The 14196-nt window shown below is 47.9% G+C and overlaps 1 protein-coding gene across 2 annotated transcripts in view; it reads right to left on the bottom strand.

Annotated features, from left to right (window-relative positions):
* VAV2 (vav guanine nucleotide exchange factor 2) overlaps nucleotides 1–14196 on the bottom strand; it is a 116874-nt gene that overhangs the window by 37174 nt on the left and 65504 nt on the right. For both annotated transcript variants that reach the window (XM_082067508.1, XM_082067509.1), the window contains exon 3: nucleotides 8007–8065. In XM_082067508.1, coding sequence (XP_081923634.1) covers nucleotides 8007–8065 — 59 coding nt within the window. The remainder of the gene's footprint in view (nucleotides 1–8006; nucleotides 8066–14196) is intronic.

Below are 14196 nucleotides of genomic sequence, written 5' to 3' on the forward strand. Positions count from 1 at the left end.
AGCTTCTCCTCTTGAGGACAAAACTTACAGCGGATGATCGTTCTTGAGAAGCGACGCAAAGTACCCCCTTGATCTTACAAAACACTGAGGGTACTTTCTGGGTTGGAGAGCTCGCACACGCGCAGCACTCAGCGCCCTGCAAATGCAATGCACTCTTCAAGGAAAGGCAGGAGCAGCCTACAGCCAGACTACATCACACAGGGCGATAATCAATTAATATTTCACGAGGCACCTAATGCAAAAACCTCCCCCCTTGCTCTCAACGGTCACTTGGGTTGCCCCACGATCCATCCCATGCCGCATCCCCATCTCTCTGCAGGGAGAAGGTGCCGCTCGATGTGCTGGCTGGCTGCTCTCTCCTCTGAATTATTTAATGGGAAGAGCTAGGTAGGCTGCAATTCTTACAGCAATGAGCATAAAGATTTATTTATTTATGAACATATTTCAGAATCTGGGTGCCTTGTCCTAGCAACTGAAGCCAGACGTTCATCTCCACGGTACCGTCACTGAGAATACGGAGGGTCAGGGATGGGTCGGTTTTACTCGGATCATTTTGTAAAGCAGCATCGTAGCCTCAAACCCACGTGTGACAGAGCAGAGAGGATCTGGCATGATTTACTGTCTGTCTTCCCTGCTTCCATTCTGATTTCTTGGGGTCAAACACCACCCCTGGGAACAAAGTGTGGTGAGAAGCAGGCAGGGTGGAAATGTCCCCCTTGCTGCCCTCTGTCCCAAGAAGCTGTTCCCATCCAAGCAGATTGTGTCTGGTAGATCTGCAAGGAGGTTTCATTGCCTGTGCAAGCACCCACAGGAGATTAAAGGAGGCGGCTCATCCCTTACCAGCAGAACACCATCCTCCCAACGCCAGCATGCCCATCTCCTCTTGTTTCCTTGAGTCCAGCGATCACACTTCAGTGTTTTAAAAAGCAGTTGGAGTTTGTGACACTCGTGAAACCTGAGCTGCTCCCATCTGCCGCCCCTTCTGCGAGGGATTTCTTCCTAAATGGGAAGGACCAGAGCCTCAGGCTGGTGCAAGGGAGTTCTACAGCCCTGCTGGGATGGATGCGGCTGTGCAGAGTCTTCCTGGCTCAGGATCTGGCAGAAAAAGATCTACAGACCGTCGTTACACCTTGCAGTAGTTCACAAAACCCATGGCTGAGCAGGCAGACCCTATGAGAAACCCATTTTGAAGAAAGCATCGTGGCAATACAAAGAAAACCCAAGGTTTTGGACTTCAGGCCATGCTTTCCATGCAAGTCCAGGTGTGGGTTGGCAGCTGGCTCCTGCGCTTCCAGCCCTGTCTGTCTGTCCCGCTGCTGAGGTTTAAATGCTGCTTCAATCCCCAAATGTATTTCTCCAGCGGAAGCGCTGTTTGTAGCATGTCATTTTGATATCTCAAACCTTCCTCTCTCTTTGTTTAACTCCTCTTTTTCTCCAGGATGGCAAGTCACTCCCCGAGCATGGGATCACCCCGTCCCCGCGGCTGCCACCAGTTCAGGTCCCCTGGGCACGCAGCACTCCTGGAGCCGTCCAAAGAAAACCGTGTGGCTTTGCAAGATGTTTACGCGCAACTGAAAACTCATTCATCATCAGCTTCGGTGGGATTAGGCAGATTAAAGTAGCATTTAATTTACTGATGTACCACGAGGTGGCTGTGACCTGACCTGGGACAAGCAAAGAGGTGACCTGGAGCTGCTTCTCCAGCCCCACTCTCGACTCGGGCGGCACCTCGGGGTTTTGCTTCCCATCTGCGAATTGGGAACAGCGTCAGGGAATTATTTGGGTAAAGTGCTGCGAGACGGATGAAAACCACGTTATTAATGCCCAAGAGCCATTTTTATAAAGCAGAATGGAATCAATTCTCTCCCCTGCAGAACAAGACACATCGGAGCATACCAAAAGCTGCTGAATTTAATTAAAATCATACTATTGTGTTACATTACTCATCTCTGGAAAGAAGCACCTCGTGCTGTGCCAAATTTTAGACACATCCCCTGAAAAATTATGATTTGCTTTTATTTGTGGTCTGAAACTTGCAAAAATTCTCACAAGATTAATTCTGATAGAAATTCAGTGGGGAAACAGCGAGCTACATCATCAGATAACACAAAGATGATGATTTTGCAGGAGAGTATTTCCAGCATTTAGCACCGTGCACTCCACATGCCCAAGGGTGAGCTGCATGCCCTGCTTTATCTTCAGCTCAAATCTGAACCGAGTATTTCTAGAGACCATGAGACAAGAAAACAACAGCTCGTATAATTTTATGTTTTAACACGTTATCACATTTTGAAAAAATTCTCATGTACCAATGCTTCGCTCAAGAAAGCGATATGATTTTCTCCTCGCTTCAGCTCCACATTGGCGATAACAGATGGATAAAATCTAAAAGGGAATCCAGAAACATCTTTCTCAAAAGAGAAAGGAAAAAACCCACCCTTCTGGGTTAACAGTGGAACCAATCACTAGGAAACAATTTGGCCCAGGTCTCTGACTCAGAAGAAAACTAGATTTGAAAACGCTGTGGCTGAAAATCAATAGCAAGTAGAGTGAGCTGGGACACGGGCAGCGTTCCCTGCCAGGGGACATCCCCATGGCCCTGGTCCCACCAGGAACCCAGCAGCAGCAGCCTGGGGAGGAGAGAAGATGCTCCGCTCACCCTGGGAGCATAAAGATAGATCAGAGCCAGGATGTAAAGACCTGGCATGCACCTCACGGTATTCAACAACATCTCCATAAGGCTCTACAACTGCCTAACTCTGGAAGACATTCTGTTAAAAATAAAAACCAAAAAAAACAGAGCAGTAGTTTCTTTGCTCTACCTGAGCAGCTGCGATCCTATGAAACACAGGCCAATAAAAACAAATAACTACCTAAACGTATATTTCTGCCTGCTGACTGCAGGAAAGCACCACCAGCACGTCCCAGCCAAGCGGGGTCCTATTGGACAACTTAAACCCGATCTGCACAGACCACCTGGGCTGAGCAGCACGTTCTGTGGCCCACGAGGAACAAAAAGACGTGTCCTCCCTGCTCCAAGAGGGAGCCCCAAGTCTAGCACTACACGGGCAAAATCAATGAACAATGACAAGGCACGTGCACCCCAAAAACCAGCGAGCCCCACATGTGACGATGAAGCAGAGCTGTGCACATCAGAGCTGTATCTTCATTATGCAAAGCTGCTGGTAGGGAGGGGGCAAGAGAAACTGCATTTGCTGGTATTAGCAGATGCTTACGGGGTGACCTCGGCATGTCCCAAGCCTACAAAAGCAGCCACACAAGAAAACATTTCAATGATATTTTTCAGACTCTCTTAGGAGCAAGTCTGCGAGGACACACACTTGCCAAAATAAACGTGTTAAAAATGCTTTTAGCTGGAAACGAATTACTTTTAGCCAAGGGTCCGGCTTGCTGACAAAGGAAGAACCTTTATGGTCACTCCTGAAGAGGTTTCCTGTGACATGGACAGACCCATCCCCACTCGACCCCACCAATGTCTGAACCTCTGTGGATCTGTGCTGGTCAGTCCCAGGGCTGGTCTCAGTCCCAGACTCCCTGCAGCACAGCAACCATGCGTATTTCCAACCACAGATGCCTTCCGTATCCATTTTATACCAACGCTTACCAATGGATATGCAACGGCAGTAAAAAAAAACATAACGTGCAGAGTGCAATTACAGAGAGCACACTGGCAATGAATAAAACAGCCCTTGTAAAACCAACCTTACAGAAGAGGTTCCATAATTACCTCCTTGCCAGAAGACACTTGAGGACTTAATCATCAGCAACTTTAATTGCTTGCCATTTTCACACACTGCTGGATCCATCTCCTGTGGGCACCATCCCCAGGGGTGGGGGAACCAAAGACCAAATCTTGCAGCATGAAGCGCCTCCATGATGCTGGAGACTCTCTGCAAATCTGTTGGAAGATTTCCTCTTATCTCCCTTTTCTCCACCAGGAACATCCAGCTTGTGCCATCCCATCTTCTGCAAGAAGCGGGTTTTGCTGGCAGGAGCACAAAGTCTCCTTTACTGGGACACCCCCACTGCAAACCTGGGTAACCCCACACCGCAGCGGAGCTCAGTCAGATGGAGAAATGGATTAACATCATGAAACCGGGACAAAACTCCGGGTTTAATTCTGAACCGGTGCATGAATCGCTGAGGGGTTTCCAGATCAAGCGCAGCCAACCAGTGAATGACACACACTGGGAGCAGAGACACATTTTTGAGGGCAGGGGCTTGAGGTTCAGCTCCATTTACCCCCCTCTGCCCCCAACCTGCAGACAGGCAGGACACGGTGCCCCGAGGAATGCTGCTTGCTCAGCACGTCATATCACAACCCCGGAACGGCGCAGGCGGGATGCTTGTGACTCTCCCTTCCCATCCCTCCTCCCTCTCACCCACACACACATCCTGATATTATTGGCAAGCCGTTAAGTACAGAAAACTCCAGGGATGATAACGCTGCAAACCTTATTTTGAGCAGGTCGGTCTTGTCTAATAGTTTACCTGGGCAAAACTGAGCAATGCTGAACCTTGTCAGCAAGACATGGGGTTTGCAGGCAAAGCAGGGTGGGAGGAAAGTCATTTTGGGGTGAAATCCTTGCTGATGGGAGGACATTGGTACAGCTCATTTAGTGCGCTAATCCTGCTCCAACCTGCGCTAATCCAAGGGTTGAGTTTCTCTCATCTCACTCTCTGCATTGTAGAGATGGGCAAAATGGGGACACGATGGTCTTGCTGGTGGTCACCACTCAACAGGCAACCCAGCCCTGACCCCCACCGGGCATGGGGTCTGCAGGGGGGAGAGGGCACCCAGGGGCTCAGAAAAACATCAGGACCAGCCCCAGATCAGCCCCTGGAAAGCCAGGAAGGTTTTTCCCCTTCACTGACATCTCCAGCCTCCTGTAAGCAAAAGAGCAAATCCCAGCTCCTCACGTACGGGACTTTCGGGGGACACCCAAGCATCCCACTTGCTGAGATCAAACGTGCCCTGCAGCCACGGGCAGGTCCCAGCCAAGCGCTTGCCACCAAATCTGCTCTGTCACCGGGGTTAAATGCCAAGAGAATCAGCATTTTGCTTTGCATTTATCTATTTTTTTCAATGCAAGGTGAACCTCAGCCCAGGGCGCCAGGCTGGCCACACTGTGTTTGCCTGAAGGTAAATCTAATGTCACTTATTCTTCCACCAAGCTCGGGCTGAGCCCAGGGAGTCCTGCCTTGAAAACACAACCATCCCCTTCTCCTTCCCCCCACCGCCCAGCCAAAGCACCACTGCTGCTCCCGCAGCAGAAAACCTCCTCTCGACAAACAGCATTCAACCCTCCTCCCCATTTGCAAGTGGTTTTAAATCTATTTTATCAACTGTAGTGCCTTCTGAAGCAAGTCACTGAGAGGTTCACTTCATATATAAAGGATTTACTTAGATTAAGGGCCTCAGTAAAAGCCCTTTGAACACGCTAACTCCTTCCCGTTTTCAGATGGTTTCCCTGCGCACACATTAAAAATGCATGCAGGCAGCATGAGCCAATATTCCTTAACCTCCTGCTTTGCTTGCAAAACTCTGCTTCCAGGAAAAACATTTGTCTCAGGGAGATGAAAAAGCACGTGCCGTCTCCTCACAGCTCACTTGCGGCCAGTGAAGCCACTTGCACGAGGTGGACGATGGTTGGAGACCAGAGGACATTGGGATCCACCATGGGCAATGCAGAATAGCCAGGGCTGCAGCAGGAAAGTCTTAAAGAAACTTAATTAATAACAATTTTTAAAAAAATAAGGCCTACTCTGCTTTGCTGATGGGCAATGCTACACAATGAGGATCTTTTCTTTGTCCCCACATAGAGTGCCTGTAAAATAATACATGGATGAAAACCCCAGGAAGAGGGTATTTATGACACAACTTACACGCTCAAATTGAATCAAAAGGCAGCGCTGCCAGGGGTGCCTGTGCCCACACCAGCGCACGGGGCTACTCCAACCAGCCAGGTGAACAAGGGTATTTCTCACCTCCCTGTCTCTGAAATGGGAAAATCAGACGTACTAAACCAAGGGATTTGCTCAGGACCATGTACAGTACCTGGGGCAGAGCCAAGATCTGAACCTCGTTTCATGCACCCGCTCTCCCTTCAGCTCTTTATCCACAAAAGCATCTTTCCTCTGAACGCCTTAAACTAAAGAGAGAAAATGGGCCTTTTTCTAGGAGGCATCAATAAGCCTCTTATCATCGAGAGGCTTATTATACACAGGGCACCACCCAAAAAATAACCCAGTGCAGCAGTGGTGGTACTTGCAACTACACGCTTCTTTAATTAGTGGGGAAACATCGTCTGTGCTGTTTGCACAGCAAGAGAGAAATCTATTTTTGTGGTCATTAGACACCATGGTCTGCTAGGAGGTAAGTCAGCGATGCACCGTGCTGGAGGGGGACACCGCTTTCTGCAACCGGGACTAGAACAGGGGAGCAAAGACACAGCACAGGCTGTAGCTACAGCTGCAGTAGATTAAGCCCAGCCTTAGCAGCGTGCTGCAAACAAAACATCGCATTCAAGATCCTTTTTTGCCATGTTTTGCTGCTTGTAGTTTGTTCCTTGGAAGAAACACTGTCATCTCAACATAGCTATCCGATAGCTATCTGATTTACGCTGTGAAACAGGGTTTCTCTGGCAAGGTTCATGTATCCAAAAATTATTAGGCAGAAAGACTATTTTATTTTTTCACTGAATAGCACGCAAGATTGATTTTTATTTTTCTACCCCACATGCCATGAAACTTATTTAAGGACAAGTAATAGGCTTAGGGATTTACTTCATTCTTAATTTGCGCAATCCTGATTCTCAGACCCCAAAATAGGGCCTGGAGCAGAGCCACACTCATGCTATGGAGCTGAAAACCACATAATCTGTGTCCCATCCTAATTACACTGTATTTACCGTGTTTTTGAGCACCATGCCCAAGCCAACAAGACTTTTCCCATTTATTTCAATGGCAGCATCTTCACGGAGGGGAGGGCAGGGACCTCAGTGAGCCGAGGGGCAGCAGCGGCCAACGGGAATGGTCCGATCCCTTTGGGGAGCCAGAGCTGCTGCTGGTTCCCACAGATCAAATTAATTCACCTGAGAGCTGTTACTGCCATTGAGGCTTTTGTGATGGTGCAGCAAGAAATCATCTAATTAAACAGAAAAAAACTGTCCAGCGATGGAGAAAGCAAGGGGTCTCTGATGGCAGGGGACAGTGGTGACGGGAAGGGACACCCTGGGGGGGTATTTTCCAGCTAATGGGAGCAGCAGTATTTTCTTGCAGAGCTGGCAATGGGAGGAGGAACAAGGTTAATACGCAGGAAAACAGAGTTACAAGCAAAGACCCACTAAGCTTTGTGCTATTGTTGTGTAATTGCGGTGCCAAAGGCTTTCAAGATATGGGATTTTAGTGGGAACCGTAAATGCTGGTTGTAAAATAAATGAGAAAAAGCCACATATCCATAAGAATAGCAAAGCCTCCCTGCTCCTGGCTTCCATCTATTGCTTGTTCATCCTCCAAACGACACCAGGACCTTCCTGCCCAGGGAAGCATTTTTCCAGGGCGGACACATTGCAGTCTCCTCCAGTGATGCCCCGAAACTTAAACCCAGCCCTTGCAAGGCTCTGCAGCTCATGCACGTGGGCTCCCCACTATTCCCTGCCTCCAAACGCCTTCGATGTTTGTGTCTGTTAAAATATTAATCACTGCAGGCTCAGCACTATCCTTGATAATAAATATTCCTTAACTTACAGCACATCTTTATTCCTCAAACCTTCGCCCCCTGAATGTCCCCCAGTCCCGCTGGGATGTGTCAGATTCATCTTTAGGCTCCAAGTTTGTTTGTACACATGAAAAGCTGTTTCCCTCCAGCAGTATTGGTGCAGTTAAGGCAGGGAAAATAAGGCTAAAGTGTCTGATGTGATTAAATACTAGGAATGTGGATAAGGAGAAACATTATTTAAAGCATCATATTGAAAGGATCTTACCTAATTCCTTTGGTTTGAGCAATGCTGTGGAAGGAGAGTCTGGATACTGCAGAGATCACCTAGAAACGAGAGAAAAAGACGCTGGTGTGCTTACTGAAGACAAAGGAAGGGTTGGTGGGAACTCAAGGACCTGCAGCCTTGTATTTGGACCTGAACTCCCATCAACATGGATGTGCTCCAGTCCCCCCATCAGTGCCACAGCACGTCACCATCAGGGGTTAGAAGACACTATCAGTGCAAACATCACTTTTGGTTTTACCACTGGGAATAGAAGACATTTAACCCTCCGTTATAAAAATCCCCATTCAGCAGCATCATCTGAGGAAACTCCATCCCGCCGCTCATACAATACATCCAGACCCGCTCCAACGGGTTTTATTCAGCACTGAAAAGCAGTGAAAAAGCCCCTCTTACTTTCTGTTTTATTACAAAAAGTTTGTAACTCCCTTCGCCTCTCCCCACACAAAATGATCTTATCGAGGTAAACTTGCCAAGACTGAACAGTTTTGACTTCTCGCATTTCAATAAAGATGCATCATCGGTTTGTCAGAGGTGAGTGCAGACCATCGCCCTTTTCTGGCAGAAAACAGCCACAAGTGATTCAACAATGAAATATTTTCATCATCACAATCGGGAACAGCAGAGCCACCAGCATTTTCTGAAAACTCCCATTTTTGATGGACGTTTTAATTGCTATGCAGAATTTTCAATGAAGACAAACAAAGAATGGTTTTAGTCCCTTATAGATATAAACCATGTTTTACTCTTGCTCATATTCATCATTTCAAAGCGAGATTGCAAAAACAAACCTATTATTTTTGGACTGGTTTCCCATCTACTGGGATGAATAGAGATGCCTGTGTCCAGGACACAGATAAAGGACATCTTGAGCCAACCCTGCTGCCCATGGCATACAAACCCCAACACCGCTGCAGTAGAACCTCCTCGTGTCTTCTCCTCCACACTTTTGCAACCTTCATCCCTCTATTTTTTCTTTTCTTTTACTGTTTTCACAAATTCCAGCCCAGCTGTTGGCCACTGGTGCCCCACGTGTGGACTCAAAGCCGGTGGGACAACAAAAGGAGCTGCCACAGTTTGGCATTTAGCAGTTGACTTCCACACGGAGAACAAAGATGCTGAATTATTCAGCGAGGCCAATGAGACTCAATGAATGTCAAAACTTGGCCAAGTTTCCCCCTGGTATAAAATGTCACTAATGGGAGTTCAATGCAGAAAGGAGCTCCAGAGCAAGACGGAATTTCCTCGCACCTCCGACACTTTATTGCCCCCACGCTATGCTTCTAGCAAAAAAACGCATTATCAAAGCCCTTTTTTTCTTTTAAAGATGTTGCCCCTGACATTTCATTCTAAGCAGAATACGTAGATAAACAATTTTTTTAATTAGACAGAGGATTATTTTTGCTGCTGCTGTCATGAGCCTATTTTGGCCCATTTCTCCCTCTCTTGAGGCCACCTGGCCAGCTACCAGCCCACCAGCCCTGGCACGCCTGGTTTTACAGGGATGCCCTGGAGCCACTGATCACAGACCGTAATTGCTGTGCAACCAGAAGAGAAACGGTAAACCTTCCCAAGCAGAAATTCAGTGTAAGCGCAGTCCTGCATTTTCCTGTAACCCAACCTCCGTTTTGGGGAGGTGTTAAACAAGCCTGGCTCTCCCAGTCCCTCTCACACCTCTGCCTCTGGATGGTCTCTCGTTTGCTCTGGTTTTGAGGAGCGTCACGCAAAGACGCGGCTTCTGGAAACGTCACGATTCCCTGAGCAAACCTGCTCCGGAGAAACGCGAAGGGGCTGAGCCCCCTTGGAAGGAGGAGGCAGCTCTGCCTGCGAGCTCCAAGCGAACCAAGCCCCTCACAAAGTGCACGCCGTCATTACAACCTCCATTTTTAACTAAGGTTGAGTTTGCCTTTAGAAATGACATGAGCCACAACGGGAAAACAGAAGGTTAAAACATAACCGGGAGTCAAAGAAAGCAGGTCTGACTCCCAAAATTGCCAGCAACGACTTCAGGCGTGTTATTAAATCTCTCTGTGCCGCAGTCTCCCGCCTCTAAAACTCTCCCCGGTTTGGGAGAGGAGGTGGGACTGAGCTCATTAGCGTCCAGGAAAGGCTCCAGAGCATCGCTGCCGGCGAGTGGTACCTGCAAACATCAAACCTGGACGGGTGCGGGGGCTGGAGAGCCCGCTGGCACCCCCGGGTTTAAAATAGTCCAAGAGAAGCCCTAGACTGATTGAATGAGTCTCTCCTGCGGTCTATTCTTAGACTCATAAAGTAAAAAAAAATCAGTTTATGAATCAGACAGTTACACCGCAGGGTTTGACTTCCAGGGAAATTTAAGAGAAAAGCGCACTGTTCTTTACGCCAACAAGTTTTGCTTTGTTCTTTCATGAAAAACCCCGAGCGCTCTGAACATCCTGGCACATCAAAGCCCGGGTTCCAGCGGCAAGGCAGCACAGACACACTTGCCTGTGCTTGGGCTCCCAAATTGAAGCTCGGGTACATAAGCAAAGTGACCCACTTTGAGGGAGCGGGTACAAATACCCTCCATAAAGCTTGGCACTTCCAAAACCAAGCCTGAACAGTACCTGTCTCAATATCGGGGAGTATGTTTCCAACAACAACCAAGGCAGTAGCCAAGAGCAAGACAAGCCAAGTGCAACCCCTGCGCCCAGCCACGCGTTTAAGGATAAGCAATCCTCTCAATTTCAACGGGATTAAACGACGTTCTCAAAAGTGAGTCAGTCCTTAAGCGTTTGCTAAACTGTGTCTCATTTTCCCTGTAAAACAGATTCTTATTTGCAGAGAAACCCCATAATATTTCCTGCCACTCCCGGCTATCGGTTTGTATGAGGCCAGGCAGAACCCACACAGCTGGCACGAGAGGCCCCTGATCTCATCCGAGGATTTTCGTTGCTTCTGCAACGAAGGACATGTTAATACAACTAATACAGATATGGCACTGAGTGGAATTACAGCTCGCTGTTATTTATACCTCCCCTTTCTTTTATGGCAGCTTGGAAATGCAAACATTTTGTTTCCCAAGGCAAACAGAATAACAAAAATAGATCAGTTACCTTCGGATTTACACTCATTATTTTATAAGCTCAGATCTTTGAGTCTCGTGGAGACCCTGATTTAAAAAGGTACCAAGTCCTACACTTTTTGGGAAAAAAAGAAGGAAAATAAAAAAAAATCAAGTCTCAAACTCAGTTCCTCACACTCACTGGTCACTTTGCAAGAAACCCGGTTGAGTAAAGAAATGGGATTTGGGGGAAAAAACAAACAACAAACAAAATCACCATGATAAGAAATCTACCACTCTTCTTCCTTACTACCAACACTTCCTTTTAGCAATTATAAGTTTTAAAATAAACTCAAGCAAAGCAAAAATAAATCATTATGCTTACGCCTCTTCTATTTCCTTCAGCATTGTTTATTGCTGATGGTATCTCTGGTGCATCTAGAAAACCCTCAAATAAACTCTCTCCTTATTTGTAAAAGGAAATCAACCCAGCTGGGCTGCAGAACGCTTTGCATACGAGGACGACCCAGCATTCTGCATTCAGGGGTTATGGCCAATTCCACCCATGTCGAGCCCCAGCAAGGTCGTGTGTTCCCAGAACAAACTAATATTTGCTTCTAAGCAAATCAGGAACATTTCAGAGCTGAATAATAGGATCCAACAGCAAAAACACTGATGTGAAGAGTCCCAGGGATGAGGCCGCTAAAATAAAAGCAGCCATGAGAGCAAAGAGGACTTGCCCCAGTTACCTCCAGTTTGTGGTGCTGGAGAACCCTGTATTTTCTCCCACAGTGGCCACTCAGCTCATGTTTGCTCTTGTCCACCTGCTGAGTGAAAGAAGAGTTGCTGGCCAGGTGTACGGGGGACAGGGACATCTCTCTTTGCCCTAAACCTCAACCAGCATCCCGCATGGCAGGGAACAGGTTTGCTGCACAGCCTCCCACACGCATCCTCATTGATGGGTTTGTTGTCACACAGAGAAACATCTGCCCTTCGATTTTTGGAAGCAAGTAGACATGCAACCTCATTGCTATTCCCAACAGACACAAACTCGCACTGATCCATCTCAGACTTCGGGACAGCCCCGTGGATACAAGTGGTGCGGGGTGACCTTGGGACAGCAGATGATGCTCCCACTGAATTCCTGGAACACTTATCACTGAGCAATAGCCAGATGCCCAAACAAAACGTAGCAGCTCTGCCCAGTTTTGGTACATGGCAAACGATAGTCAGAAAGCACGGCCGTACCACCCTGTGTTGTATTTGACGCCCCCTGAAGTAGTGAGAAGAAATCCACTAATATTTCTAAAAAAAAATGGTGCCTAAAAGCAAGGCCAGGGAACTCAACCTCAGGGTTCCAGTGCCAATTCAAGCAGCCACTCTTTTGAAAGTAGTTTCCCACAGCTTGCTCGCTCCTCCTTTCTAAAATCTTCCTGCTTTTTCCAGAAAAAGGCTCGGAGGCCACAGAACACCCTACTGCTCTGCAAAGCCGCCATCCACCGCCCAGCCTGTGCTGCAGCTTTACGGCACTTCGCAAGGGACCTGCTGCCAAACAGACGCCTTTTCCTCCCGCTGCCGCCTTTGGGGAGAAGTGACAATCAGGTAGGAGAATTCTGAAGGAATTAGCTCAAGCGTGGGAAGACGTGAAGCACGTAGGAGGACGTGGGCGCTGACAACCCCGACCTCCGCTTGTGCAAACTGGCAGAGTCTCTGCTGAAAGCCAACCAAGCTGTGCTGGCTTATACCCGCTGGGCACGTGGCCCTTTGTGCTAAAAGAGGTGCAAGAACAGAGGAGGAAGGGGGGAAAAAACCCCCTCAAACACTAATTAGCTTAAAACGCTGGTAAATAGATTTACACAGGCGGTCTGTAAAGCCCTTGGCTAACCGGGATTGCATCGTGCCGTCACGTGGGACTGAGGCACCACAAAGAGACATTGTGCCAAGGTATTTGAGCACGGGGAAGAAAACACCAGCAGAATCATTTCCATGCAAGAGAAGGAGAAATGTCACTGGCTGATAGCAGCATTCATCGCGCCTTTGTGTTTCCAGATGTTCAAAGCCTGGCCCTGCTGCTCTGTATCTCTACAGACTTTGGAGATGCTAGAAAAGCACCCCTGTCTTACGCACAGGGCTCGCAGCCTATCTGGTGCTAAGCAGGGTGGTTATAATTATCACATCTTTACTATGCACAGATAAAATTATCAGGAATATTCAAGGGAAAGGATCCAGCAGCTGATTCCTGATCATGGAGCACTGATACAAGTGTCAGAAATGATAGGATGGCCAAACCAACACCCTACAAAAAGCAGCTCCAGGCACAGAGCTGTTTGTCTTACACCATGGAGAACACCAGGACAGGCTGAACTTCGACCAGGAACAGGCTCCTCCTGCTCAATGTTTGAATTCAAGCAGTTTTAGTTTAGTTTCCTCCCCAATCTGCAGGGTACCTGCTCTACAACCTCATCCCTTCCTCGTGCTCAAGGACCTTCTCTGACCTCAGCCCTTAGCTCATGATGCCCGAAGTCATGCACCTAAGCAAAATCTCTCATCTTGTGTCTCAAAAAGAGCCACCCAAGCCTTCCAGGGGGGGAAAAGTCCGTCAGATGTGGCAGTTCCCATAGGGACTATTTGCACCCTGACTGCGTTATTGCAGCACAGGCAGAGCACGGAAAACAAGCAGCACATATTAATTCATGGTGGTACAGGAACGTGGCTCTAATAGCGTGTCAACCGAGGTGTTCCCAGACCTGAAGTTTTGCTTTGGCCTCTAAATTAAAAAGCTGCAAGCTAGGCAAACGCACCATCATCTCGTCCCCTTAATTAGCTTTGCTTTTACGTACTCAGGCGACATCCAGCCAAGGGGATTGCAAAAGCTCTGGGGAGGGACAGTGGCTTTGCGCAACACACTACAAGGAGAAGCTCCTGCAAAAGCATCCCCCCCCTCCCCCAGCATTGATTGGATTTGTTGAAACAGATGGAAAAAACAAGTAGTCAGATGCAAAACACAGATCGCCAAACCCGCTTCCGAGAAACTGGCTTAAGTCAGTATTAAGTTTAATCCCTTTTGATCAAGGCCTTGGATGTAAGCACAAAATATTACAGGTTTTCATATACCTTTAAGTTCCCATTTCTGCTCTGCTCTGAAATGAA

This window comes from Streptopelia decaocto (genome assembly GCF_964273445.1).
Source record: "Streptopelia decaocto genome assembly, chromosome: 17".
NCBI lineage: Eukaryota > Metazoa > Chordata > Aves > Columbiformes > Columbidae > Streptopelia > Streptopelia decaocto.